Below are 27,365 nucleotides of genomic sequence, written 5' to 3'. Positions count from 1 at the left end.
AAACGCCCTTTCTGCACGTGACACACGTTCAGGCACTCCTCTCCACACACTCATGAGTGCGAGTGTGCTCAACAGAAAACGTAGGCATTTATAAATGACGATGATGTGCTTGACTAAACGTACTTTCATAACCTCTGTTTAGGAATTTGGGGGCTGCACGGTAGGAAATCAGGGCACTCTGGTGAGGGGGTTCTTAGTATACTAAAGTATGTCACTGGATGTGGCTGTAAAAATACCCATCCCTTATTGAGGGGGGCACGTGTGGTGATGAGCACTGGGTGTTATACGTAACTAATGAATCGTTGAACACTACATCAAAAACCCATACAGTGGCTAACTGAACATAGTAACAACAACAAAAAAATACCCATTCTTTCCACCCTCTAATAATATCCTTACTATGTATGTGGAGAGACAGTACGGCAGAGCGAAAATGGCATAGAATTTGGAGTCATACTCCCAGTGTGAGTTCCAACTCTGCCACATACTGGCTGTGTGACCTTTGGCAAGATACTGTACCTTTCTGAGCCTCATCTTCCTCATCTGAAAAAAAAAGGGAATTATAATAATTATAATTACAATGGGATTTCATTACCTGTTCTAAGAATCAACTGATAGAATTAAGGCATGTAAAGTGTCTGGCACATAGTAGGTTCTCAATAAATACGTTGCCTTCCTACCTCTACTTTCGAAGGCACTGTTGGATAGAGTGGCAAGCGGTGTAATGGGAAGAGCGTAGCTTTGTACTAAGACATGGCGTCAAATTCCAATTCTGCCATTTGGTTACCATGGGTCACCTCAGCAAGTTACTTAACCTGAGCCTCAGTTTCTTCTTCTGTAACAAGTAGCATATAATACTTATCTCATAGGTGGAAAGTACCTGGCCTATGGTAGGTTCTCGATGGTAGCTATTAGTGTTACGGATATGAGAAGACTGCTTCAGATACAGCAGCCCCACTATTGTAAAACCCCTCTCTGAAATTCTGTCTTCTCTTTGAGTGCATGAAAGCTTGGTTTAAAAAAAAAAAAAAGATGCCCTGTTTTCTAATGGCTGTATACCCACTTGAGCTGAGATGTACCTGCACTCAGAAATGATGTTATTTTGAAGTATGCTGCACCATCCCATTTTGGGCTTTTTGTTTTGTTTGGCTGCTCGCTCTCTCCACACCCCCCATCCATTTCTTCTTGCTCTCCGCAGAACAGCTGCCTGGAGCAGAAATTTGTGGCCATCCCTTCTCTAGGCATTCTCTACACCTAGGTGGTGGAGCTGCGTAGCCACGACATTGCTTAGATGCCAGGACACTATTTGTCCCAGATGGTGCCTTGCCATTTATCTAATGGTAAGAAGCCAGATGTGATGTCTCATTTCTTGCAGACATATTAAAGGCGGAACGCTATCGTCCATCTTTGCGCCTCTGCAGCGACTCAGTGTGACGGGAAACTTAATCGGCCCGCAGTGGTGCCTTGCTGCTGCTTTTGCAGGATGCTGCTCGGCTTATTAGTTCATTATTAGATAGTGCACCGCTCGGGGCAGCTTTCAATTCAGTACTGCTGGTACAAATATTTGGCAGGGTTAGCCTTTGTGGTAGGATTTGAGGAATTCAAAAAGGCTCCTGGCCCAAGTGTGTCTCCCTCACGGGTTACAGTGCCTGAAATGCATACAAGAAACATTTCACTTGAACTGCCTTTGGTATAAGGCGATGTTAAAATGCGAATGGCACCCTCCAGAGGGAAGATACAGCTGTTAATACTTACGAGTCAGAACTGCACTGGAATCCTGATTCTGTGACTAGTCAAATGACCTTAGGCAGGTTGCTAGTTCTCTCTGAGCCAGTTTCCTCTTCTGCAAATGGGAATAATAATGGATGACTGTGAGAGTTAAATGAGATAATGCATGTAAAGTACAGAGTATAAACGTTCAACGAACAGCAGCTGTTATTAATTAGCCTTAGGGACGGCAGGACCCCGAGGGAATACATCTAGGGCTAGGACATTTGGTTTGAGGGTATAAGGAATATATATGAATAAAGTGAGGTCCCAGGACCGAGGCAAAATCAAACTGAGCTTACACAAACCTTCCAGCAAGGAAAGTATAGCACTACTCAGGATGCAATGCTCTGACGCTGGGAGTGTTCAAGCAGAGGCTGGGTGCTGGCTACCCATCAGGAATAGTCTACCCCAGGGCCTCTCAAACTTATGTGCATGTACAAGTCACCTGGGGATCTTGTTAAAACGTGGGTTCTGACTCAGCAGGTCTGGGGTGGGACCCAACATTCTTCATGTCTCACAAGCTCCCTGCTAATGCTGATGCTCCTGATCCACAGACCTCATTGTTAGCAGCAAGGCTCTGTTGCAGTTTGAAAAGAAATCACAGCGAGACAGAGGGATACGATCGGAGAAAGCCATGGAGTTACCCAGACAAGTCCCCACAGAGGGGAATGACTTTGATGTAGTCGTGATGCGCAGTCTGGCTCCTAGCTTTGTAGGCTTTGAAATTTGATTGGTGGTATAACCAGAGACCGGGCTCCTGGGGACTGACTCACACTTCACCAAATTCACAAGAGACCAATACATACGCCAGAATGCCAACTGATTAATTTATAATGAGAAGTATAACTTCCAAGTGGACCAGATACTAGTGTTTGCTGATCAGTGCATTATCTCCCTGTAGGCATATTTACATGAGGCACTAAAGGATAATGAGGTTGCTTGGTGAGAATGGACTCATAGCAAGGGGAGTTCATAGGATGATTTTAACGGTTCATCGTCTGATACCTCCATCTCCACAACTGGGCTAGACCTCCATAATAGTGCTGTGGAGGTGAGCTTCCTCACTAGTCCCTCAGCCTCCGGTCTTGTCCTCGTACAACCCAGATGCTCTATTTAAGCTTAGGTCCGACAACAATCATTTATTTGCTCCACTGACTTTCATATAAATTCACAATTTAAAACTCATCATTGCAAAATGCTTAAAATACAGAGACAAGTTGAAAAAAATAGTACAATGAGCACCTACAGACCCACCATCTAGACTCAACAGTTACCATTTTGCCATATTCACTTTGAGTGTGCGTGTGTATGCAAGTACATATGCAATGAGTTGACACTCTCTAGCACAATTTTCTAAACTCTTCATGTTCTGGCATAACCTACTTGACCAGCTTCACTTCCCCTGGCTTTCCCTTTGCTACTTGCCTCCCAGCCATACTTGACTAAATAACGTTAGTTCCCTGAAAGCTCCTGGTGTTTTCAAGTAATAGACTATTGCCTCTGCCTCAATATCCTTATTCTCTTTGCTTGATTAACTCTATTTGTTCCTAAAGACTCAGCCACACCCATGTTGCCATAGTACTCCATGTTTTTCTCAGTCATAACATTTATTAAACTGTGCTGTTATTATCTGTTTACCTCTCTGACTTGCCTACTAAACTGTGAACTCATTGAGGGCAAGGGCAGGGACTTTTTTTTTTTTTTTTTTTTGGTCTCTGTGTACCTACACCTCGCCAATGGCTTGTGCTTGGTAGGTGTTCAGTAATCAGAAAATCCAACTGCCCACCAGACAGTGCTACCTAGTTACATCATAGGCACCTCAAGATCAACAGGTCTACACTGAGCTCATCTCTCCTCCTACCCTTTCTACACATTTAAAACCCTCCTCCCGATTGAATGCCATCCAGTCTTCCAAGCCAAAAACCTCAGAGCAATCCCTAATTCATCCCTCTCTCTCATCCTCCAAAATACATTTCCAATCTGTCCACTTATCTTCATCTCCTGGGTCTGGGCTGGGCCACCTTCATCTCTCACCTGGAGCACTGCCAAAAATCTTCTCTCTGGGCTCCCTGCTTCTAGTCTTGCCCCCTCCAATCTATTATCCACAGAGAAGCCATAATGATCTCTCAAATTCAGATCTGATTATATTACTCCATGCGTAAACCCTGATTGTATTACTCCTTGCTTTTGGATAAAGTCCAAACTCCCTAGCTTTACCAAAAGGCCTCTCAAGAACTGACCTCTGTGTACCTGCTGAACTTTATGTCTGGTACTCTGGGTTCCAACCCTTTTGTGTTTACAGAGCCCGTAGTACTTGCTGTCTCCCAACATTGTCAGTTTCATGCCTCAGTGCATTCATTCCCTTGTGTTATTCTCCGCCTTGGAAGGCAAACCGTCTCAATCTCAGCACAGGTGTAACCTCCTCTGGGCAGCTTTTCCTTACTTCCCAGTCTGGGTGAGGTTCCTCTTTTCTGTTACCCATTACTGCCCTGTGCACACCTCTGTCATAGCATTTGCACTATGTACATATAGCACTCTATACTGCAACTATCAGTTTGCTTGTTTGTCTCATAAAAGCTAATTCGTGAATTCTTTTGACAGCAGAGTTAATGTCTTATTTGATTTTTTTTTACCCCAATGCTTAGCCCGTGGCTGGCATACAGTTGAGGTGGCGTAAATATTTAAGATTGGATACTAACAAATATCTGTGTAACGGTCATTTTTGTAGATGCGTTATAACAGATCTCTTTAATTTTAAACACAGTGTTTCTTTAAAGTACAATATAGTTGATTGCCATGCAGGCAATATTTATTGAATTTTGACTGTTTTTCACCAACAAATTCAGACAATTTCTGGAACTGTACCATTTCCTAGAGATGATCAATCCTACCCTTTCTTTTTTCCCTAGGTAATTTTTATCCCGGAGATTAACATCATCAGTAGTTAGGGGTGCCATGCTATTGGCCTCCCATACCAGCCTTGACCTCTAATATAATGTTCTTTTCAGTATATAGGGTTTATGTTTCATAGAACTGCCCATTTATTTGGATTCTACAGGCTGTTTAGTTATGGTGTTAATTTTCCTCTAGGTTTCTCTCAAGCCATAAGAGTATCAAGTGAAGAATTGTCCCATGCTTAATCTTTGGGAATAATATTGATTAAGTAAATGTTGGGCCAAGGACTGAGGGGACTGATTGATTGGGAATTTAACAAATGCTGGGCTGGGTAAAGTGAATTATATCCCTTTGAACTGAAAAAGTGGCTGAAACATCCTGAACATCATTTTCTCTGATTTTTATCTCAAAGTGACAACTTTAAGATTATTTAAAAGGTATGGTGGGGTCCCTGACCCTGTTTAGTAATAATAGTATTTAACAGATATATTTTTTACACTCTGCTAAGCACTGTTCTCAGTGCTTTACACGTATGAACTCATTTAATCGTCTGAACAACTTTATGAGGTAGGTAATATTATTATCCCCATTTTACAGATGATGAGGAAACTGAGGCACAGAGAAGTAATTTCCCCAAGGTCAAAAGTTATCCATTGCTGTCATAAAACAGGTGTATTAATTCAGTTCAATCCAATGCATATTTCTGGAGCACCTATTAAATGCAGTAATTGACTGGGTAGATAAAACTTGTACACTTAAAGGAAGGAGGAATCATAATGCAACAGTGCCATGAATGAATCGCCGAGTCAGGGTCCTTTCAGTTGGTGGGAAATGGGGAAGGGTTGTGTAGTTAAGGTCAGGAATGGTGCAGATATATAGATTTGAGTAAACCTGGTTTGTGGAAGATGAAGAAAAGAGGCTTAGTTTTGAGGTGTATGGAAACGTTATTAATTCTTTTCTGAGGACTAAGATTACTTTCAGAAGGGGCTTCTGATGCAGTCTATTTAGCATGAGGTAAGCGTTAAGAAAATACCCAGGTATGACGCCTGTCTGGAGCAGGAAAGGAGAAAGGTTTTAAAAAAAAAAAAAAAAAAGTAACAACGCGCTTTTCCTGCCCCTCCCCCCCCCCCCAGACTCAATATGAACAGCTGCCCCCAGCACCACCCACCTACCCAAAAATCCCTTGACTCCAACTCAGACCCTTCGGATCTGTGCTTTTCAGAAGTACTTTCACATTCTGGCACCTTAAGGCTAAAACGGCCTTTAGGCAAATGTTCGGAGGGAAAAACCCATTCTCGCAATGCAAAACGGACTCGGATCCTACCGGAGAGCTTTTCTGGTCGCAGATTCTGTAGTTCCCGGCCTGACCATCTTTTTAGAACACGCCGCGACACACCTGGCCGCACAGCCTGAGCGCCTACCCTAACGCCTGCCCATCCCGTTACCCTTTTAAGAGGCGGATCCCGCAGTGTCCTTTCCTCCCTCCCTGCCACCTCTACCCCCAGTCGCCTGGGCGGAGCTTCTTGCTAAAGCCCCAGAGCCCGACGCGGCCGCGGCAGTAGCGGAGAGCAGAGGACGGGAGCTGCGAGGAGCTGCATCTGCCGCAACCGCTCGGCCCGACGCTACGTGCCTCGCGGCTCCCACCTCGCTCCCCGCGCGCGCCGGCCCCTCCGCACCTGGCGCGCACCTGGGCCCGGCCGGGGTCCTGCCGAGAGCCGGGAGGGCGCGGGCCAGGGGCCCTCGGGAACCGCAGAGCGCGCGCGCCATGGGGCCGCCGCCCGGGGCCGGGGTCTTGTGCCGCGGCGGCTGCGGCTTTTCCCGATTGCTGGCGTGGTGCTTCCTGCTGGCGCTGAGCCCCCATGCCCCCGGCTCCCGGGGAGCCGAGGCAGTGTGGACCGCGTACCTCAACGTGTCCTGGCGGGTTCCGCACACCGGAGTGAACCGCACAGTGTGGGAGCTGAGCGAGGAGGGCGTGTACGGCCAGGATTCGCCGCTCGAGCCTGTGGCTGGGGTCCTGGTGCCGCCCGACGGGCCGGGGGCGCTCAACGCCTGTAACCCGCACACGAATTTCACGGTGCCCACGGTCCCGGGGGACTGGGGAAGCACCGTGCAGGTCTCTTGGTTGGCCCTCATCCAGCGCGGCGGGGGCTGCACCTTCGCCGACAAGATCCATCTGGCTTACGAGAGAGGGGCGTCTGGAGCCGTCATCTTTAACTTCCCGGGGACCCGCAATGAGGTCATCCCCATGTCTCACCCGGGTGAGTGCAGCTACTACATTGCGCCCCATCAACCCCCTGCCGAGGCCAGTTTTTGTTCTTTTTTGTGGCTTTTTTTTCTTTCTTATTTTCCTCCGTGCTGTCTTCCCCCTATCCCCTTGCTCCGAAGGAAAGCGAGTGTCCTTTCTGTCCCCACCGAGTGGGGCAGGGTCCTCTCCTTCCCGAGATTTCACCCTGCGTGGGGGGTTGGGCGAGAAAATCCTCCAGATTTTGCCTGGCTGGGGGGAAAAGGGTAAGACTTACACCGAGTGCGGAGGCTGGCAACTCGAGAAGGACTGTTTGGGCTCTTTGCGTCGCCTTTTCCTGGTGTTCCACAAGGGTGTCTTGCCCTGGCTGCTTTGGTGGTGGGCACTGGCTTTGAAATAATGACTGGAGAGAAGGCGGCCTGAAAATCCCTTCCTCACTCTTTCCATGTTTAACAGACTCAGGCCCAAGGCAGGGTTTTCCCTCTTCTCTCCCTGTTTTTCTCTCCATGTTTCCTAGTATCAAGTTCGAGATTGTGTTACTGTGCCCTGTTAACCTCATTGCAGTTTGGGCAGAAACTTTGCCTAGTTCTTGGGCTCTTCTCTGCCCCCGGGGGTCTCGGGTCCCAAGTGATTGTCGGTATCAGTGCTTTTGTTGGCCTTTGAAAAATCCGATTTAGGTTATTGAGTGGCGAAACAGGTGATTAATGTTACTGATAAAAGAGCTTTGTGCATGAGGGTAGCAAAGGCCTAGACTTTGGGGAAAAAGTAATCTGGGTGCGTCTTCAGTTTGTGGAGATCTTGTGGGTTACTGTTTTTCCCTGTTCGGTGATTCTTCCAGAAACCTTATTTGTGATTAGGTAGTCTTAGCATATGTATGATCCTAAGCCCCAAAGGACAGAGAAAAAAAAAATTGGGTAGAAGGGAAGGGACACATAATAGTAGTATATCATAGTTGTTGAGAGCTGGGGCCCAAGTCAGACCTTGGTTAAATTCCGGCTCCATTGCTAACTAGTCCTGTGACCTTCGGCAACTTATTTGAAGTTTTGGAGTCTGTGTTCCCTCATCTATCAAAAGGGAAGGAACTAAGAAAGAACTACTCCCACAGGTTTGCCTTGAGGATGAGATGAAATAATGCCTGTAAAGAGTTTAACACATCATCCTTCTCAGTAAAGGCTAGCTGATAGGATTAGCCTTTTAGGGAGTCACTGGGGAGATGAATCTGCTTATTTAAGTGCTAGAGGTTTTGCGTTTTTCTTAAAAGCAGTGGGTTTGGTCCTGCCTAGAGAGAGCATTCACATTGAGTGACTGGGTGGTATAATGGAAAGAGCACTGAACTGGAACTCAGGAGATCGGAGTTCTTTTAGTCCCTTCTGTGCCTCTAGCAGCTTTGTGACCTTGTACAAATTACTCACTAGCCAAATAATAATAGAGAGGTAGAAGGTGGAGGCCAAATTGGCAGAGTGTGCAGAGGCAAAAGCGAACTAGATGAACTCTTAAGATCCCTTCCAGCTCTAAACTGCTGTGATTCTTAGATTTGAATGTCTGTTAAAGGAGCAGCTGTATCTCTCTTGGTTGATAATTCATTGGTTAGAATGAAATTACTTTTTAAAGCCTAATAAAAATGACAATGAAGGATTTGGTAAAATTTAAAGTCCTTACATTTCCATTGGCTACGTAAATGCAAAGGTTTGACTTTGTCTCCTCCAAATGAGATTCATTTGCATGGATGATTGGGAAATGAAGAATACCCTTTAATTAAAGTTCCCGTTTAGAGTGCTTTCATCCTAATTCTGTTAAGAATATAGGCTTATATTTGTCCGATAGTTTTGAGGGACAATAAAATTAACTTTTGTTGAGCTCCCACTGAGTGCCAGGCACTCTACATACATCTTTCTTGTATGTTATTCAGAGACCATATGGTGTACTAGGAAAAGCACAGGCCCTGTAGTCAAGAACGGGTATCAGATTCTGGTTTTACTACGCAATAGCTTTGTGTCGTTGGTCAGGTTCTTTAACTTCACTGAGACTCCGCTTCTGCCTCCGTAAGATGGAGATACTTACATTGCCATGATTCTTAAGGATAATAAATCTAAACCACCTAGCAGATAATAATTACACTCAATTAAAGTCAGTTATTACGATAGGTTAATGCTAACAAGAGGCAGAAAAAACATACAGATAAATGTTCATGCAGCTGTCAGTTTGAATCTAATCATGGCTGTTTTGTTTTAGGATACTATATAGAAATAAAGCCCTCAGTATTGACCACTTAGCTAAATTACACTCAGAAAGGTATTTGAGGACTTTAAAATTTCTTCCGGACATGATAACTGTAGCAAACTTTACCATTAGGGTAACTAGCCATCAAAAAACTAGCTAGTTACTTTAAGTATAGAATCACATTTCTTCCGTAAACTCCTAGAGAAACTGCTTTTCAACACAGGGGGAGAAAATCACTTTGCATTTCATGCACGTGTGTTGTTGAACATTTGTTCCCAAAGTTCTGTGTTTTGCTTTGTTCATTCCTGAGTAAGCCTAGGGTTCATTGTAATCTCTGATCAGAAACAACTTATCCGGGATCTTCGTGGCAAAAAGGTGGGATTGAGGTTTAAGTGTTGATTAACTCAATGTGTATTGGCTTGAATTATACAAGGCCACCAAATGTTGAAAAGCCGTTGCTGTCCTAGGTGTTTATGAAACCTCTCTTGACCCACTCTCAGCGGAGCCTGTGCTTGAATTGTTTGTTCTTTAAGTTTATGCTGAACATCCATACTCTCACCTATCACAGGCCTGGGAACATGAAGGAAGACCCGTTTCTTTGAAGCAACAGAACTAACTGGTTTAGAGCAGTTGCTTTAAAACTTTTGTTTATTGGAGAGAAACTCCACTTTAAAGAGCATTCAGTTGGGAAAATGAGGCTTTTTTTTTTTTTTTTAAGATTTATTTATTCGAGAGAGAAAGAGAGAGAGAGAGGGAGCACCAGCTAGGGTGGGGGGGGGGAAGGGCAGAGGGAGAGGGAAAGCAGGCTTCCCGCTGAGCGGAGAGCCAGATGTGGGGCTGGATCCTAGGACCCTGGGATTACAACCTGAGCCAAAGGCAGACGCTTCACCCACTGAGCCACCCAGACACCCCGAGGCTGTTTTTATATATACCAAAATGTCACAGGAGGTGGTTTTAGCCTTGCATCAACCAATGCGGTTTGTTCCCATACCTCATTTTGGTTGCAAAGTGTCCAGAAAATCCTGATTCACACAGATAAATAATTGCAAATGATAGATGTTTATTAACAGTTTGTCTTGCAGTCTCTGGGTATTTTTCAGTCAAATTGATCCAGAATCCTGGAAGAAAATTAGGAGAAATTTTTGGTTTCCAAGGTTAATCACTATTCATATAGCTTATCTTAAGTATGAGAATGAAATAAGCAACCAAAACTGAGAGTAAGCATGAAAGCCATGTAAAATGTAGGATTGTCACGGAGAGACACGCTACACGTGCTATTGTGCAACTAACTGTTCTGCTTTTCCGAGGCAGATGGGCCTGAACCTTGCATGCTGTCTAATTGAGCACAGCCCACGGGTTGAAGTGGTATAGGTACTTGCTTGTACAATTTTCCTTGAGTCAATATGCGCAGACATGAATTAATTGAAAGAGAGCTACAACCTTTCTAATCCATGACACATTTACAGGAACTTGAAACATATTCAAAGGCAGGACAGGAGAAGCATTATTCCTGAGGGCTGTTAAAACAAAAAAAAAAGTGAATAAACCAAGCAGTTTAAGTCAATGATTTGGTGGTCTCCGATGGGATGTATAAAACGGTTGCTTTGTATACATTGTTGAAACATATTAAGAGGTTGGGTTCTGCCACTTAAACTACAGAACTTCCTCGACTTCCGATGGGGTTACGTCCCTGATAAACCCATCGTAAGTTGAAAATATTAAGTCGAAAATGTGTTTAATACACCTTAACCTACCGAATATAGTTTAGCCTGACCTACCTTAAACGTGCTCAGAACACCTACATTAGCCTACAGTTGGGCACGATCATCTAACACAAAGCCTATTTGATACCGAAGTATTGACTGTCTCATGTGATTTATTGAATGCTGTAATGAAAGGGAAAAACGGAATGGTTGTATGGTACAGAAGGGATATAAGTGTACAGATTGTTCACCACCATGACCGCTTGTCTGACTGGGCGTCCCCGGTGGCTGCCACTGCCCAGCATCCTGAGAGCGGATCTCCTGCAAATTGCTACCTCCCGAAAAGATCAGCGTTCCAGATGTGAAGTACGGTTTCTACTGAATGCATTTTGCTTTGAAGCAGTCAGTAAGTTGAATCATCGGAAGTCAGGGACTTTCTGTATCTTTAAAATCTTAGGCCAGTCATTTTACTTCTTTAAGTCTCTGTTTTCTCCTGTGTAGGATGGGCATAATGATAATCTTGCCACATAAGATCGCTGGGAGGGACACCTGGGTGGCTCAGTCGGTTAAGTGTCTGCCTTCGGCTCAGGTCATGATCCCGGGGTCCTGGGATCGAGTCCTGCATCGGGCTCCCTGCTCAATTGGGAGCCTGCTTCTCCCTCTCCCTCTGCCTGCCGCTCCCCCTGCTTGTGCACGCGCGTTTTCTCTCTCTCCCTCTCTCTGACAAATAAATAAAATCTTTAAAAAAAAAAGATCTCTGGGATTAAAAGAGATAATGCAAATACAGTGTTTAACACAGTGCCTGGCATATTGGAAGCTACTAAAAAAGTGTTTTTATGACAATGAAGATAGTTAAATGTATTTTAGAAAACAAAAATGGAATCTGATGTTGGTAGTACATAATTTGAAGATGAATAGCCTGGAGTACTTCAAAGTCCACATTACCTAAAATGCTACCTTCAACACTTTAGGAATCGGGTGAGCCGACGGAATTCTTTACAAGAAAATGATCTTTGGGCCCACCTGTGTTTGTCATTCTTTTTTCATATAACTACTTCTCCCTCAAGCTACCAATCTTCTCCTTCACAAAGGACTTTGAGATAATATTTTACACTGATTTATCACCACCCAGTCCCTTGTCAGCCACATGACATTTAATTGTTAGTCTGCTTTTTTTTCTAGGATGTTGACTTTGAAAAGAACCTTTTTTAATAGAGAGGTTCCAAAGAAGATGAGAAGAGACTGGGTGGTGATGATTTACCAATGTAAAGTACTGGTTCAAAATCAATTTCTAGATACATCCTTTTTGATATCTCTGCAGTACTGTATTTAACACTGTTGACCACTCCTTTGAAATTCTCCCAAGCAGTCTTTTGTTTCTCTTGCTTCTCTTTTGTTTTATTTCTGTTATTTTATTAATTCATTCATCCAACACCTCTTCTTCCTTACATTCACGCCCAGGCCACCAGCAGCCCCACCTCTGATGAATAACTGCCACGTCCAGATGATTCTATCACTTTAAATCTTCTCACATAATGTCCCATTCTCCCTTTCAACTGTTATTACCCTGCTTTTCGTTCCTGTGTCTTCTCATAGGAACAAATGCTTAGGCTTCTAATTGGTCTCCACCTCCAGTCATTTCTTCCCACCGTTCTTCCACATATACCACTGGAACACAGCTCTGATCACGTCTATGCCATTACTTACGAATTTTAGACTGTATTTCCCAGCATGGCACATAAGCCTCTTAATCTTGTCCCGACACCCTTTCAAAGCTTTATATACCTCCTCTCTCATGTTGACCCCTAAATGCCCTCTGTCCTTTCCCATTATCATTCCTTTGTTTGTACTGCTTTTCCTCCATACCCTTTTCTTCCCAGCTCTGCTAGCCAAAAATTTACCCATCCTTCATAAAAACCCAACACAGATGCCTCCTCATCTTTGAAACCTTTCTCAATTCCTTCTTTTCCTCTTCCCACCACAGCCCACACCAAAACCAAAATAATCCTTTTGTTTTGCTCTCATGGCACTCCATGTCTTATAGTACTTTTTGCATTTTGCTGGTAGTTATATGTTTACTTATCTTGCCTTCCTACTGGACTGTAACATTTGATTAATTTTCATCTTCCTCATGGGAACCTTTGTACTGTATGTGCTCTAAAAATGCTTGTTGGGTTGCTCTAAGTACCCAAGAATGAAAAAAAAATACCCAAGAATGCCAGAGGGTCATAAGATTCACTAGAAAAGTATCTAATGGGGAAGGGGATTAAAGTTCAATTCATTGAGGGGTGCTTACGTGGCTCAGTCAGCTAGGCGTCTGCCCTTTGGCCCAGGTCATGACCTCAGGGTCCTGGGATCAGGGCTCCCTGCTTAGCGGGGAGTCTGTTTTTCTCTCTCTGCTCATGTTCTCTCTCTCTCTCGGTCTCTCTCTCTCTCAAATAAGTAAAATCTTTAAAAAAATAAGTTCAATTCATTGAGCTTTTATCAAGGATCTATTGTATGCATACTGTGCTTCTTGCCTGAATATACAAAATAATTAAGGTAAAGTAGGAGGAATAAGAGTGTACAAATGCTTCCAGATTGCAAGCTCCCTAATTTTTATGGTGATCACCATCATAGGCCAGTTTATAGGGTTTTAATGATGAAATGACCTAGGTAACAGATAGTGAGAATGAGTATTTACATTGAACTTTCCCTGTTCTGTTTTTTGTTTTGTTTTGTTTTGTTTTGTTTTAAAAACTTGGTTGACACCAGCATTCAATTTATGTCTCCAATTAAAATGCTTCCATTGAACATGTTGGTGATAATGTGGAATTCCATTACATACAAACCTTAAAAAAAAAAAAAAAAAGAAATACAGCTCGATCAGCAAATTGTTTTTCTAAGCACATAAAGAACTCCACGCCCCCCTCAGTCCCTGGAAGATGTGTTATCTCCTTCAGAATGCCATATTTAATCTCTGTTCCCAGGCTTAAATGGAGTAAACAGGGGAGTATCAAAGACATTTTCCATGTTATTTCTGATGATAAAATTAATCCTCCTTCTTGCGGAAAACTTGGAAAATACAGAAAAGTATAAAACTAAAAAGCTATGCATAATTCCACAATTCCATTAATATTCCTTCTTGTCTCCTTTTTCATGTATAGATAGGGTTTTATATCCTGCTTTGATCATAATGGTTTTTTTAATGAATATTAATGTAGCATTAAAATACAATTTAAAGAAAAACATAAAAATCTATAGATATAAGCATTTTAGCATTTTGGGGTGTTTTTGTTGTCATTTTCTTCTTTTGCTCTGCATATATATTTAAAGAATTATAAATATATACTGTATGTACGATTTTGTATCCAACTTGTTATTGTAAGCATTTCCCCATGTAATTAAAAATAGAGGATTTCCTTATAAGTTGAAGGAGGTAGTTTTTGACTGGGGGGTTAGGGATCCAGCTTCTCTTTCATTAACCAGCAGAAAGAAAGTGCAGAAATGGTGACAGGGAGGGGTATGAATTGGAAAATTTAAAACAAAAATATGCTCTATAGAGCTTTACCTAAATGTATACTTCTGGCCATAAACGTGATCAGGTCTAACCCATATGCATTGCCTGTTGTGGCCTTGATCTTTTGAGAGGTTTGATCACCATGTGTGTGCTTTTAGCTCCTCTTCTCCGATGATATTCCTAGAGGTGATGTCTTTGTCACAAATGAGGTTTGCACCTAGTTTCCCTGTTGCTTGGTTAAGTAGCACCTTATTGGCTAAAATGGCTTTTCGTTTTCACGATGGCCACTGAACTGTACACTGTTGTTGGAGTTTTGCCCAGAGTTTACTTGATAGGGTATCACGAATATTATCTGGGGATGAAGAATTTTTGGTATATGCAAATTTTGTTGAAGTGTAACGTACGTACCAAAGGGGTACAGAAATCATTGGTCTGTAGCTCAGTGGATTTTCACAAAGTGAACATGCCTGTGCAGCGAGTGCCTAGATCAAGAAACAGAACCGTACCAGAAGGCTGGAAGACTACCTCACGCCCCCAGATGAAGAATTTTTGAAGTTTGTGTCCTGAGGGAGTGACCTCTTGTTAGCGTGTGGTAGGAACCGAGTCACCCACAGAAACCGTCACCTTGCCGCTCTGGAGCTAGTTACCGGTGGTGGTCCTCAGCTCCGTACTGTAGGGGAGTGCTTTCCAAGCTCAGAGGACGTGCACTTCTGTGCACTTTCTGATGCAGTTACCAAGCCAGTTCGGAGTTGCCACATTTTGCTGTTAACACCCACTTTGGAGCCCAATGAGCAAAGCAGAGCACAAGGGCTCTTTGTTGTTGTTCTATTTCCTGTTCTTTTTTCTCTTTAAGCTGTATGTATGTCTTTCTATATATCAGGGCACATGCTTGCTGCTTGAATTTACCCATAGGCTTGTTACAATATTGATTTCTTTGGAAAAGAAAGTTTGGTGATTCATGCCTGACTTCATGGAGGCCGTTAGGTTCAGAACCTAGTCGTGATTTACTTGGTTTTAATGCTTGAAAGCTTAAGTTAGCTACAAATCAGTGATTTTAAATTAACCCTATTTATTTTGAGCTTTTTTGAAAGAAGATGGTCTAGAACTCACTTGATGATGATGATGTGTTTGTGTGTGTGTGTTTCTCTCAAGATATTAGTCATTATCGTTTCAGATAAAATGTTGAAGTAGCTTAGTGAAATGCTTCCTGCAACTAAAAAGTCTTAGCTTAAATGTTAACCTTGACTATTTCCGGTTGGTAGAATTATGGACGATTATTATTCTTTTCATCATGTTTTTCTGTATTTTCTGAATTTCCTATGCTGAATATATTTTATACTTGTAATCAGAAAAAATCAGTTATTTTTTAAAAACCCAAAAAATATTCCTATAGCATTGATAATCCTAAAGAAAGCATTAATAATGTGACTATAGCAACAATAGGAACAAATCATATCTGATAATAGAAATGATTTACAGACTATTATGAAAATTTAAAGAATTCCTTTGGCCTTTTGAATATATCTAACCCGAATGATTATTAATGTGGTCCTTTCTTGTTAACACTAATTGGTTTCTTCATATGTAAAATAACCTTGAACACCAAAGAATTTTAAAGACTGACTTTTCCTATTTTAATATGAACTATTTCTCTTTATCCTTTGTATCACTATTTACGTATTCCCCCTCCCCCGCACCCCCCACCCCCGCTTACACATACACATACCTCTCACCTTTCTCTGTATTTTTGTTTCTTTCCCATAAGAAGCCTGCTTCCCCTCACTTGCCCCCTTCAATATCTGTTCTTTTCAGTACTTATAAGAATAGTGCTAAGTTTAACAGCTTTGTATGAAGAATTCGATATATTGGCAATTCTTACCTATGACACACTGGGTTCATCTGATGACGGTAGTTTTTGTCATTCAAGAAAAGAGGAAAATTTGTTAGAGTAAGGGCAGAGGAGAATCATGGTGTTCTTATTTTACACTTTATTGGTGATATGCTGAACATACAAGCTCAATCAAGATGATACTTAAGACATCATTAAAATTGAATTACTTGTTTTTAAAATTAGCATTTCCCTTGAAGTGATAGTCCGCTAGACAAAACTCCACCAATTAGCAGTTCACATAAGAAATTCAAATTCAAGGGTACCTTCTGTGCCACTTCTTTTCCTCTGAGGACAGATTTTGTATCCGACTTTTCCACCCTCTTCCCCTGCCTTTCATAGCTTGATTAATTCTACCTTAGATGATCTTGCACATACACACACACACCCTCACACGCTCTTGGAGCCCCCTCTTCATTTTTAAAAAATCTGAGCTTCCAGGGCGCCTGGGTGGCTGTTGATTAAGCATCTGGTTCTTGATTTCAGCTTGGTGATGATCTCAGGGTCCTGAGATCAGCCCCCAGTCGGGCTCCCTGCTCAGTGGGGAGTCTGCTTGAGATTCTTTCTCTCCCTCTGCCCCTCCCCCAGCTCACACTCTCTCTTTTTCTCTCTCTCTCAAATAAATAAATAAATCTTTTAAAAAGTCTGAGCTTCCTTCTATGTTGTTCCACTTCTTTTGAAGTGAAATTAAACATCATAACAAATCACGGCTCTCATATCTTAACAACCTTGAATGTGTCCATAACTTACTCCTGTAATCTCCACAAAAACCTCCCAAGAGCCATGTAATCCTCCTGATTAAATATGTATTTTCTTATGTCCTAATATTTAAGATAAATTTGAAATGCGTTTGTTGGTTTTGCTTTAGGTATTCCAGTGATACTCTTTCCTGCAAAGTTTTATTACAAATAGGGGTTAAATAATCATATTTGCTTTGCAGATTTTAGTCCTCAAAGCCTTTCACATGCAATCATTTGTGGGCTCATTTGGGAACCCAAACACTGTTTAGCAACATTACTATGGGAAAATGTGTTGCCTCTACTTCCCAACAACTGACTTACAAATGAATTTTTGAAACACAACCCATTAGGGTTTCCTGTGTGGCTTTTGTTCATAATGATAGTCTGGTGAGATATAGTTCATTATATTTGTCCCGATCATGCTGGTTTAGAATTTTCCCTGCTTATTTATTTTCTTTGTAATGTTCACTCTAGCTCTGCCTTACCTTTTCCATGTGTTTCACCTTAAGGATTCTACATACTTGTTTTCCTAACCTGTGGTCTAACCTATGGTGATCTCAGAAGTTGGCTTATTTTAATAGCATTTGTAATGTTCCTGAAAGTTTTAAGAACATAACTATGATTTGTAACTTAGTTAGCCATTAATATATTTTCAAGTGGTACATCTTTTCTATTTTAGAGGCTCTCAACAATCATTTAGATGAAGGCTAGAAAACCATGATTATATCGAGTGAGGTCTCCATTCATAGACCTATGAGCAACATATATTTAACGTTGTCCCAAAATACTTTGAGTCTAGTGGTATTTCAAAGTCTTGTTTTCCGCCACCTTCATTTCATTTTTGGCAAGAGGACAAGGATGTTTGAGAGACTGAAACTGGCTAATGCCAGCCCACCAGTCACCTCCCTTGCCCTAGCCCCCGTCCTCCAACCCTTTTTGCCATTCCTATTTGACTGATGCCTTTTGGTTGAATTGATGAAGAAGAGGTTGTTGACTTACCTTGAGTAATGTAATTAAAGACTAACAGATTATTCTTTGATGATAAGGAAAGCTACATGATTGCTCTGTTTTTATTTCAATCTAGTGTACCAAGGATGAATGTGTTCTATTTGAAATTGAAAGATAGCATATTACAATGGAAGAATGGGTGTCCTTGAGTCACACTGCTTAGCTTGAATTCCAGTTCTACCAATTAATAAATATGTGATCTTGGGCAAGTTGTGAACCTGGGCTTCATTGATCTTGTTCATAAAAAGTGGAATAGAAATGCCCATTTTCTATGATTTTGTAAATAAAGTGTTTGACATGGAGGGACATTTAGCAAATGTTAGTTCTCTCGAACCTTTTGCTAACAGTTTTATTACTAAACGTAGTATTTCTCCTTTCGTTATTGTAGCTGTTCACTACCACATTTTGAAATATGTAATTGTTTTATATGTAAAAGCAGGAGGAAAAAACCCATGACATCCAAATTGCTGTTTTTCTGGATAGTTTTTGAGAAACGCAGGGAGAAATCACATAATCAAGAAGCTGAAACAACTATCTTGTTCTTCTCCCTGTGCATTTCCATTTTAAGCAGCAACAACTCCTTAAAATCAAGATGTTACACTATAACAATAGAAATGGCTATGGACCTTTTGATGGCGTGGTGACAAAGAGAGGGGACTTAGGAATCAGATGGATTTTGATTTGAATCCCAACTCTGTCATGTAATAGCTTTATATATAACCTTAGCCAGATTAACCTCTTTAAGACTCAGCTTTTTTGGGGCGCCTGGGTGGCTCAGTCGTTAAGTATCTGCCTTCAGCTCTGGTCGTGATCCCAGGGTCCTGGGATCAAGCCCCACATCGGGATCCCTGCTCTCGGGAAGCCTGCTTCTCCCTCTCCCACTCCCCCTGCTTGTGTTCCCTCTCTTGCTGTGTCTCTCTCTGTCAGATAAATAAATAAAATCTTTACCAAAAAAAGACTCAGTTTTTTCATCTATAGAATGGGAGGTGATAATCGTACCTACCTTGTAGGGTTATTGTGAGGGATAAATCAAATAACATATAAAGCACGAAGTACTACACAGCCAGGTTCTTTAAAGGAATTAACAACCTCCTTACCCTCATCTGTAGCACTTTTTTTTGGAGATTGGCAATGCAGATCACTGCACGGCTTCTCAGAGCCCCTGATATGCTAAAGAAGCACTGTTCAACTTGGTTCCATGGATCATTTTCTAAACTTACTGATCTATAGAACCCTTTTTTTCTTAAAACACTTAACCACCTGAAATAGAATTTGGAAAACACTGATATTGCCATGCATTTGAAAACTCCTCCCTCCTTCTTTCCTCCTCCCTTATTTTATTAGCCTGGCCTCAGATTTCAACTGTATCAAAGTATTGTCAGTGTCGAGGAGTGACTAAGCTAGTTATCTCACTCTGATAAGAACAGCATGTTTTAGACGTGATGACAAACCTTTTAGTTATATTTCTTTGTACTAATGTGGTTGGTACCTTTTGTATCAAGTTAATGTGACTTCAAAGTATAGTTCTCTACAGGCTAGGCTTATTTTCCTTACTGACTTTCAGAAACAATTTATTGTGAAAGTATAAAAACACAAGCGAGACCAGTTTATGTTTGTTTTTATATTTAGTGTGTGGACCTTAGTACAAAAGTTAGCTTTTGTGGGCGCCTGGGTGGCTCAGTCGGTTAAGCGTCTGCCTTCAGCTCAGGTCATGATCCCAGGGTCCTGGGATGGAGCCCCGCATCGGGCTCCCTGCTCTGTGGGGAGCCTGCTTCTCCCTCTCCTCCCTACTTGTGCTCTCTCTCTCACTATCTCTGTCTCTCTCTCTCAAATAAATAAAATCAAAAAAAAAAATTAAAAAAAGTTAGCTTTTGTAATACTTCATACAGGAGGAAATTTAATATTCTCAGTTAGTGGAGTGTCCTTGTTTATGAGTTTTTTAATACTAAATGATACCAGAATTTCTGCAGAGGCATACCAAATTCTCTTTTTATCTAATCCAGAGACCTAATAGAATACTAATGGGACATCTGTGACTTTTGTACCCTTGGGTTCTTATGGTCAGGTCAAGATGAATACCAGATCTCTAAACACAATGCTCTTCCTAATTTTAATGATTAATGAAATTTCCAGTGTAATTCCCCTCTCACAAACTGTACCTAAAGAGAATGCGTGCAAAAAGAAGTTCCAATTTAAACACAATTTTGAATACCCTTTATGACCAGCACTGTGCTGGGTATTGTGGTAGGAGAAGAGTGAGCAGGGAGTAGCTAAAGATAAACAATGACGTGGTCCTTTTCTTCCAGGGAGCCCCGCTTTTCAGCCCTTATTGCATTTTTTTTTTTTTTTTTTTTTTGGCCAATGATATTTTAGTCTGACACTAAAACATCAATTTAGATGGGGCTTTTTAGATCTACACAAAAATGGCACTCCCTAGAGTTCGGAAATATTTAGGGTACAAAGTGCATGTCCCTTCCATACATTCTTTTTTTTTTTTTTTTTAAAGATTTTATTTATTTATTTGACAGAGAGAGACACAGTGAGAGAGGGAACACAGGCAGGGGGAGTGGGAGAGGGAGAAGCAGGCTTCCCGCCGAGCAGGGAGCCCGATGCGGGGCTCGATCCCAGGACCCTGGGATCATGACCTGAGCCGAAGGCAGACGCTTAACGACTGAGCCACCCAGGCGCCCCCCTTCCATACATTCTTGTACTAGTGTCACTTGGTCTGAAAGGTTGAGGGTAAAGTGGCAAGTAGTGAAGACCATGTCCCAGTGTTATTGGAAGTCTAGGCTGTGGCTTGGTTTTGTGCTAATATTTTCCCTGTGGTTACAGCAGCAATTTATTCACTGGAATTCTCCTTCCCAAGGTCTCATGTTACAGGGAAACAGAACTGATTAATACAAGGACAAATGATCACCATAATTTCTTACACTCCTTTGTCTAAGTTTCCTTTGCCCCAAACCCCTAAATCTCTTGTTTATCCTTTTTTACTGCCCGACAAATATCTTTCTAATTGTTTTTAACCTGTGGTGTCCACGTTGCTAGTCAGTGGTTGCTTCACCTTGCACCATCAAATATTCTTATCTTATCAGATTCTGAACAGCTCTGGATATTGCACAATTTATTATCCCGAAGCATTGAATAAATACATTGATGCGGTAGAGTTTACCGGCTAACCTTCCTCCAGAAAACATTAATAAACAGCAACAACAAATGTTGCATTTGCTTTCTAGAAACCTTACTACCCCAAAACAAAAACTATGACAATAGAACTTTCGCATAAAAATTTTACTACAATTACAGAATACCCTATTAATGAAATAACATACATACTACAGTTTCTGCATAGTCTTGCAATAGCACATCTTATTGTTTTCCTCTCCTTAGTATCAGCACAAATTGAAGGTTGTATAGACATTAAACCTCTTCCAGCTGTTTCCAGACTTCTCTTTTATGTCCTCTGAACCTCCTCATAAGTGGCTGAATTACCAGTCTCCCAGTGAGCCGGGATGACTGGGTTCTAACTTGAGCTTGGGGCTGAAATGGCCATCTGTCCTAGCTCCTGAATGTAAATGGGAAACTGAGGTATGGTCAGGGCCCAGGTTGGAGAGGGATTAGTGCGGCCATTAGTGCTTCCCTGTGGCAGTAGGCGTCACATTAAACCCAAAGTCTTTAGAGTAGAATTAGTGTTTAACTTGTTATCTGTGTATGTATAATGTGTCCTTGCCGTAGGCAGACATGCCCTCTCAGGATATGCCGTCTTTGACTGTAGGAGGAGGCACACCTTAGACTCTATTCACCGCAATTATCTTTAAGGATAAATTTGTTTTCAGATTGAATCACGATTCACATTATCACTACGTACAGCATACTTAACATGACATTTATCAAACATTTATATGACATATATTATGTGCCAGGCACTCTGCTAGATGTTGTAGGTACAGTGATGAAAGACAGTCCCTAACCTGAAGGGGTTCATAGTTAGCAAAACTCAAAAAACCCAGATAACTTCAAGGGAAGTCTGTGCTAGACAGTGTAAAAGCTCAATTCCTAACCCAGATGGGTGGGGATCTTGTAAGAGGAGATTGAACTTTATTCTGTAGGTGAAATAGAGCTCCTTTAAGGGCCTTTAGCAAAGGAATAATACGAACATTTTTCCCCTTTAGAAAAATTTATCTGGTAGCTGTGGAAGAATGAATTGGAGGCTAATACTGGTGGCTCGAAGACCAGTTAGGAGGTTGTTATAGAGATTTAGGTAAGAAACAAGGGAGAGGCAACGGAGATGTATGCTAACAGGAAAGGAATGGGCCTGTTTCTGATGTGGCTAATTTTTGAACTTCTCTGTATGAAGTACTTACTGATAAAAACAAAATAATTCTATTGGCGGAGTTCTTCTATGCAGAGTGAAGGATTAGTGTTGATCTGGCCAGAGAGAACCACTATCTTGAAATTCCTTGACCATAACATCAAGCTATAATTCAAACTCCAGCCCAGTATCTCTGAAAGTATGAGCCACAGACCACATGCAGCAAAAGAACCCAGAGAACTTGTTAAACTACAGATTTCTGAGTCTGGCCTCAGACAGACTGAATCAGGGAATGGGGCCCAGGAAGTTCAGTGTTTTAACAAGTTTCTCAAGTAATCATCATGCATATTAAAGTTTGAGGACCATTAATCTAGCCCAACAATTTTAAAAATATAATCTGGGACCACTGGTCCCTCAGACTCTTTCAGGGGTCCATGAATTGAAAACTGTTTTCATAATAATACATAGACATAATTTGCCAGAGTCACTGTGTTGATGTTTACACAGCTGGTGTAAAAGCAAGGGTGGGAAAATACTGCTGGCACCTTTAGCAGAAATTAAGACAGAGGCACCAAGATGTATCGTATACTATATCTCTATGCATTTATAATTAAAAAAATTCCAGTTTCACTTAGGAATGCCCTTGATGAATCAGTATGCATAATTAATTTTATTAAATCTCTGCCCTGTCATGCACAGCTGTTTTGGAATATTCTGTGCGATGAAATGGGAGATAGGCATAAAGCACTTCTGCACCATACCAAAGTATGAGGGTTGTCAGAAGGAAAAGCACTTGTATGACTGAGTTGTGAGCTGAAGTAGCCTTTCTTTTTTTTAAAGATTTTATTTATTTATTTATCTGAGAGAGAGAGAGAGAGAGCACAAGCAGGGGGAGGGGCAGAGAGAGAAGGAGAAGCAGACTCCCTGCTGAGCAGGGAGCCCGACTCGGGGCTCATTCCCAGGACCCCGGGATCATGACCTGAGCCGAAGGCAGATGCCTAACCAATTGAGCCACCCAGGCGTCCCGTAATAGACTCTTTTAATTAAAAATATTTCCCCCCAAAAAGTAATGAGTGGCATTGTCATTTGTGAAACCTCTTTAATGTCAAACTTAATAGAGGACAGCTGGATCTTCATATCTGCATTAGATCTATTGTGATCTGTTCTTCTGGTTTAGGTAAATGAAGGAAATCTGTACTCATGCAGATTGGTAATTAGAAAATTGTATTTATAGCACTTAATAGCATTTTGAAATAATTGTATACATCTTTGGTACTGCACCAAAACTCAACAAGTGGCAGTTTCTTAAAGGTTAGGTGCAAGGTAGAATTTGAAACTGTATTAGTGAACTCTTTGTACTAAATAAAAATGCACGGATCTGTCTTACATATCAAATAGATCCTTTATCCATGCATGGTTTTGTAATTCATGCATTGGTCATTTGGAAAGTACTGGTTCCCTGAGTTACGCAGATCTTACGGTGATTCAAGATTATACAATATCAAAAAATCATGGTTATTTAATATCATCACTGATCTCATCAGAAAAATCTAAGTATTAGGAAGTTGTCAAGTTCATGTGGTAGATAAAAGTTTTCTAAAATTCTAATTTTTGCTTGAACACTTACATTTTACCATTAGCAACAAATGCTGTTATTTTTTTCCCTTGAAATGACAGGCTCACTTGATTCAATTTTTATTTTATTTTTTTTAATATTTTATTTATTTGACAGAGAGAGACACAGCGAGAGAGGAAACACAAGCAGGGGGAGTGGGAGAGGGAGAAGCAGGCTTCCCGTGGAGCAGGGAGCCCGATGTGGGGCTCAATCCCAGGACCCTGAGATCATGACCTGAGCTGAAGGCAGACGCTTAGCGACTGAGCCACCCAGGCGCCCCTCACTTGATTCAATTTTTAGAAAAGGTCGTCCAGATACCCAAGTCTTAATCATCTGTCAGTAGTACTTCTAAGTTAAAAAGGAGCTGTTTAAAGAAGGGTTACTTCAGGGGCGCCTCTCTCTCAAATAAAATCTTTTTTAAAAAGTCTGTTACATTAACATCTATTTACAATTGTGATTTTAAATGAATGAATAAATATTTTAAAAATTTTCCAGTGTTAAAAAATTTTTTCCAAGTGTTAATTTCTAATATGGTAACTATAACTAGAAATAATGCACTAAACAGCAGTTCTTTGGATTCCTCAATAACTTTAAAAAGTATAAAGGAGTCCTGAGACTAAAAACTTGGGAGAAATGATGATCTAGCCCTTTGGTTCTTAACAATATGCTAAACATACCCTAATGAAAATCAGAATAGTCTGGACAGGGCTAGGTATTTTTAAATAATAATTCTAAGAATTGTTTACCTGTGAATATGACCTGTCATCCACAAATTATGAAAATGTGACCTTTGAACAGTGCTGCTTCTAATTCCCTGGTGTCTTTAATATGCTGTTTTCTGAGGTCTCCCCAGTGCCAGAGATTTTTTGGTGCTATATCAAATCTGAGACCTATTCCATAATGTAGTATTGTTTTCAAAACCTATAGCAGAAGTATCTGTGGGTTCAGGGCAGAAAGAAAGGCAACTTGCCGTACTACGCATGGTTGTCCACCTCAGCACCTTTTTTTTTTTTTGGCTTAAAACAATGATTACAGTCCTGCACTGGGCTCCTTGCTCGGCAGAGAGCCTGCTGCTCCCTCTGCTTGTGCCCCACCCCTCGACAAATAAATGAATAAAATTTAAAAATTTAAAAAGAATGATAATAAAAGGTGATTTTAGTCTTTTTTGCTGTCACCATCCCTCCCCCCAAAAAGGTAACTTGTTAACAATACAGAATGTTAAGAACCATTGCTTTACCCAACAGCTAACCTGTACTAATGCCTATTTCATATCCTGCAACAGACTACAATTTAACTAAAAGGCTAGTTAACTAGGAGCATAATGACATATTTAAAGAGGTGTGCAGTACTGATTTGTCTGATTCCCAGTGAACCACAGGCCTATATTTCCAATACCTTTGAGAAATCATTTGTATGTCTCTCGGGGTGCAATGGTAGAACTTTTTTTTTTTTTTAATCGAGAGAGTTGATGTGAAGAAGTCAATTTAAGAAACCTAAATTTGGTTCATCTGTGGCTGGCAGCAATCAAAAGGGGGTAAAAAAAAGTCACAAGGCAGGAATTTGAAGAAAGATAAGCTAGTCAGACTTAAAAGTTTACATAATTTTTTTTTTTACTAGTTTAAAAAATGCCACTTAGAACTCCTTGGTCTTAGGATCTTTAGTGTTCCTCTTTGAAATACATTGACCTTCCCTAGTTGCCCAAAGTTGAAATATGTTGACCTACCCTAATTGCTATGGGGGGGCGGGGAGAGACTGAGCCTTTGAAAGCTAAAGTGAACGAAATGAATATTCAGAAGTCCACTTGAATTGGTTCTAGATTTTCTAATGGAGGAAATGTTTGTTGGAGAATCATATTGGAATTCTTCACACCTAGATCTTATTCATCCTACATATGAGTGAATTCAGAAGCGCTGACCTCACTGTATTATCAAGATGTTGGGCAGTATTGAATGTGAGCTTAGTTTTGGAAGAGCTACTTTGGCCTTCAGTAGCCCTTACCAATCTTGTAAGTCATTCATTGCAAATATCCTCTTTCCTAATATTAAAAGTGGAATACTGGTTGAAAGAGATACTAGAACAGCATTCCACACCCCCTTGTATTTTGTGTTTGAATGCCACAGTGCTGTAAGTATGCCATCATTATACTTAGACTATTTCATATATTGTAAAATGCTTTAGAATGTATTTTACATTTTGACACATTAATATTTAAATGTGGGGGGGGAAGGTCCAGAAGCACAGAACTTACTACATAGTTTGTACTTGATATTTGTTCAGTGAATTTGTCTGTGTTCACGAATAAGTAAGATTAGGCCAAAACCATAATATCATTAGCTTTTTGAAGGAAATGAAAGGGCTTGGCCACCAGCAGAATCCGAGATCAAATTTCTATATATTATGAATAATAACTGGAAAGTGTCTTTCACCAGTAGTGCCAAGGATCAACGCACTTTATTTATATGAACATTTTAATTAAATGATATTCTGTAAGAGTATAAGAGTTACTACAGTCTATTTTATTACCTTCGTTCCCAAGATAGGCACAGGCACAAACCATTATTCACTGTTGAACATTTGAAACTGGAGTATTTCTTCTGCATGATTGTTACCTATCCCTAATCTGTCCCTTCTCCCAAAATATTTTAGGTAGCAGAGTGAAAATGTAAAAAACAAAACTTGAGCTCCTTGGTGTTGTTAATGATTTTTAAGTAGCAAGTTCAAGGATTCCTTCTTGAATTGAGTGAATGCTATCAAGATAATTGTACCCAGGGGCGCCTGGGTGGCTCAGTCAGTTTAGCATCTGACTTGGTTTTCAGCTCAGGTCATGATATCAGGGTCCTGAGATCTGAGACCCTCTCAGGCTCTGTGCTCAGCAGGGAGTCTGCTTCCTCTCTCCCTCTCCCTCTGCCCCACCCCACTCAGGCATGCTCTCTCTCTCTCTCAAAATAAATGAATCTTTAAAGAAAAAAAAAAAAGGTAATTGTACCCATATTTTCCCAACTGTGCACTCATATGGCCAAGGGAGGATTATTTATGCCATGGAAATTGACACGCACTACACATCAAGGCTTCCTCCATGTTAAATATTTGCCACAACCCCCCTCATCCTGAATGTATCTATTTAATTTTCATTTTTACAGTAAAATAATAGCTTTAGGTTTCACTGTGATGTAGAATGGTGGTGAAGAGACACTGGAGCCAAACTTCCTGGGTTCAGATACCAGTTCTGTACTTACTAGCTTGTGTTATCCTAGGCAAGTCAGTCGATCTTATCTTTAATGAGATAATAGCAATGTCTACCTTATAGGGTGGATATGAGGATTAAATATGTTAATGCATGTAAAGCACTTAGAACAGGGTCTAGTTTATAGATAAATCTTACATCTGGCAACCTCAATTACCCAGAGCATAGCCAGGATTCAGGAAGCAAACAAAAATGTCACTGAGCAACCAATATAAATATCAGAGGGTACTTG

The 27,365-nt window shown here is 41.0% G+C and overlaps 1 protein-coding gene and 1 long non-coding RNA gene across 5 annotated transcripts in view; one reads left to right on the top strand and one right to left on the bottom strand.

Moving 5' to 3' along the window:
• The window catches only part of LOC118533600 (uncharacterized), a 36,510-nt gene extending 30,350 nt beyond the window's left edge, over nucleotides 1–6,160 (bottom strand). For both annotated transcript variants that reach the window (XR_013444855.1, XR_013444856.1), the window contains exons 1-3: nucleotides 5,990–6,160; nucleotides 1,756–1,843; nucleotides 520–543 (exon numbers count right to left, since the gene is read on the bottom strand). This is a non-coding gene — a long non-coding RNA (uncharacterized LOC118533600). The remainder of the gene's footprint in view (nucleotides 1–519; nucleotides 544–1,755; nucleotides 1,844–5,989) is intronic.
• Nucleotides 1–27,365, top strand: part of RNF128 (ring finger protein 128) — a 103,062-nt gene that overhangs the window by 33,659 nt on the left and 42,038 nt on the right. Inside the window, exon 1 of one of the 3 annotated variants that reach the window (XM_078065485.1) lies at nucleotides 6,191–6,923. The exons of 1 other annotated variant lie outside the window; for it this stretch is intronic. In XM_078065485.1, coding sequence (XP_077921611.1) covers nucleotides 6,431–6,923 — 493 coding nt within the window. In that variant the 5' untranslated portion in view covers nucleotides 6,191–6,430. Of the gene's footprint in view, nucleotides 1–6,190; nucleotides 6,924–27,365 lie in introns of those variants that run through there. One more of the 3 variants, XM_078065483.1, reaches the window with a different exon arrangement.

Source organism: Halichoerus grypus, chromosome X, assembly GCF_964656455.1.
Source record: "Halichoerus grypus chromosome X, mHalGry1.hap1.1, whole genome shotgun sequence".
In the NCBI taxonomy this organism is placed as follows: Eukaryota; Metazoa; Chordata; class Mammalia; order Carnivora; family Phocidae; genus Halichoerus; species Halichoerus grypus.
Note: the sequence above shows the minus strand (reverse complement) of the source record. Positions and strands in the feature narration are given on the sequence as shown.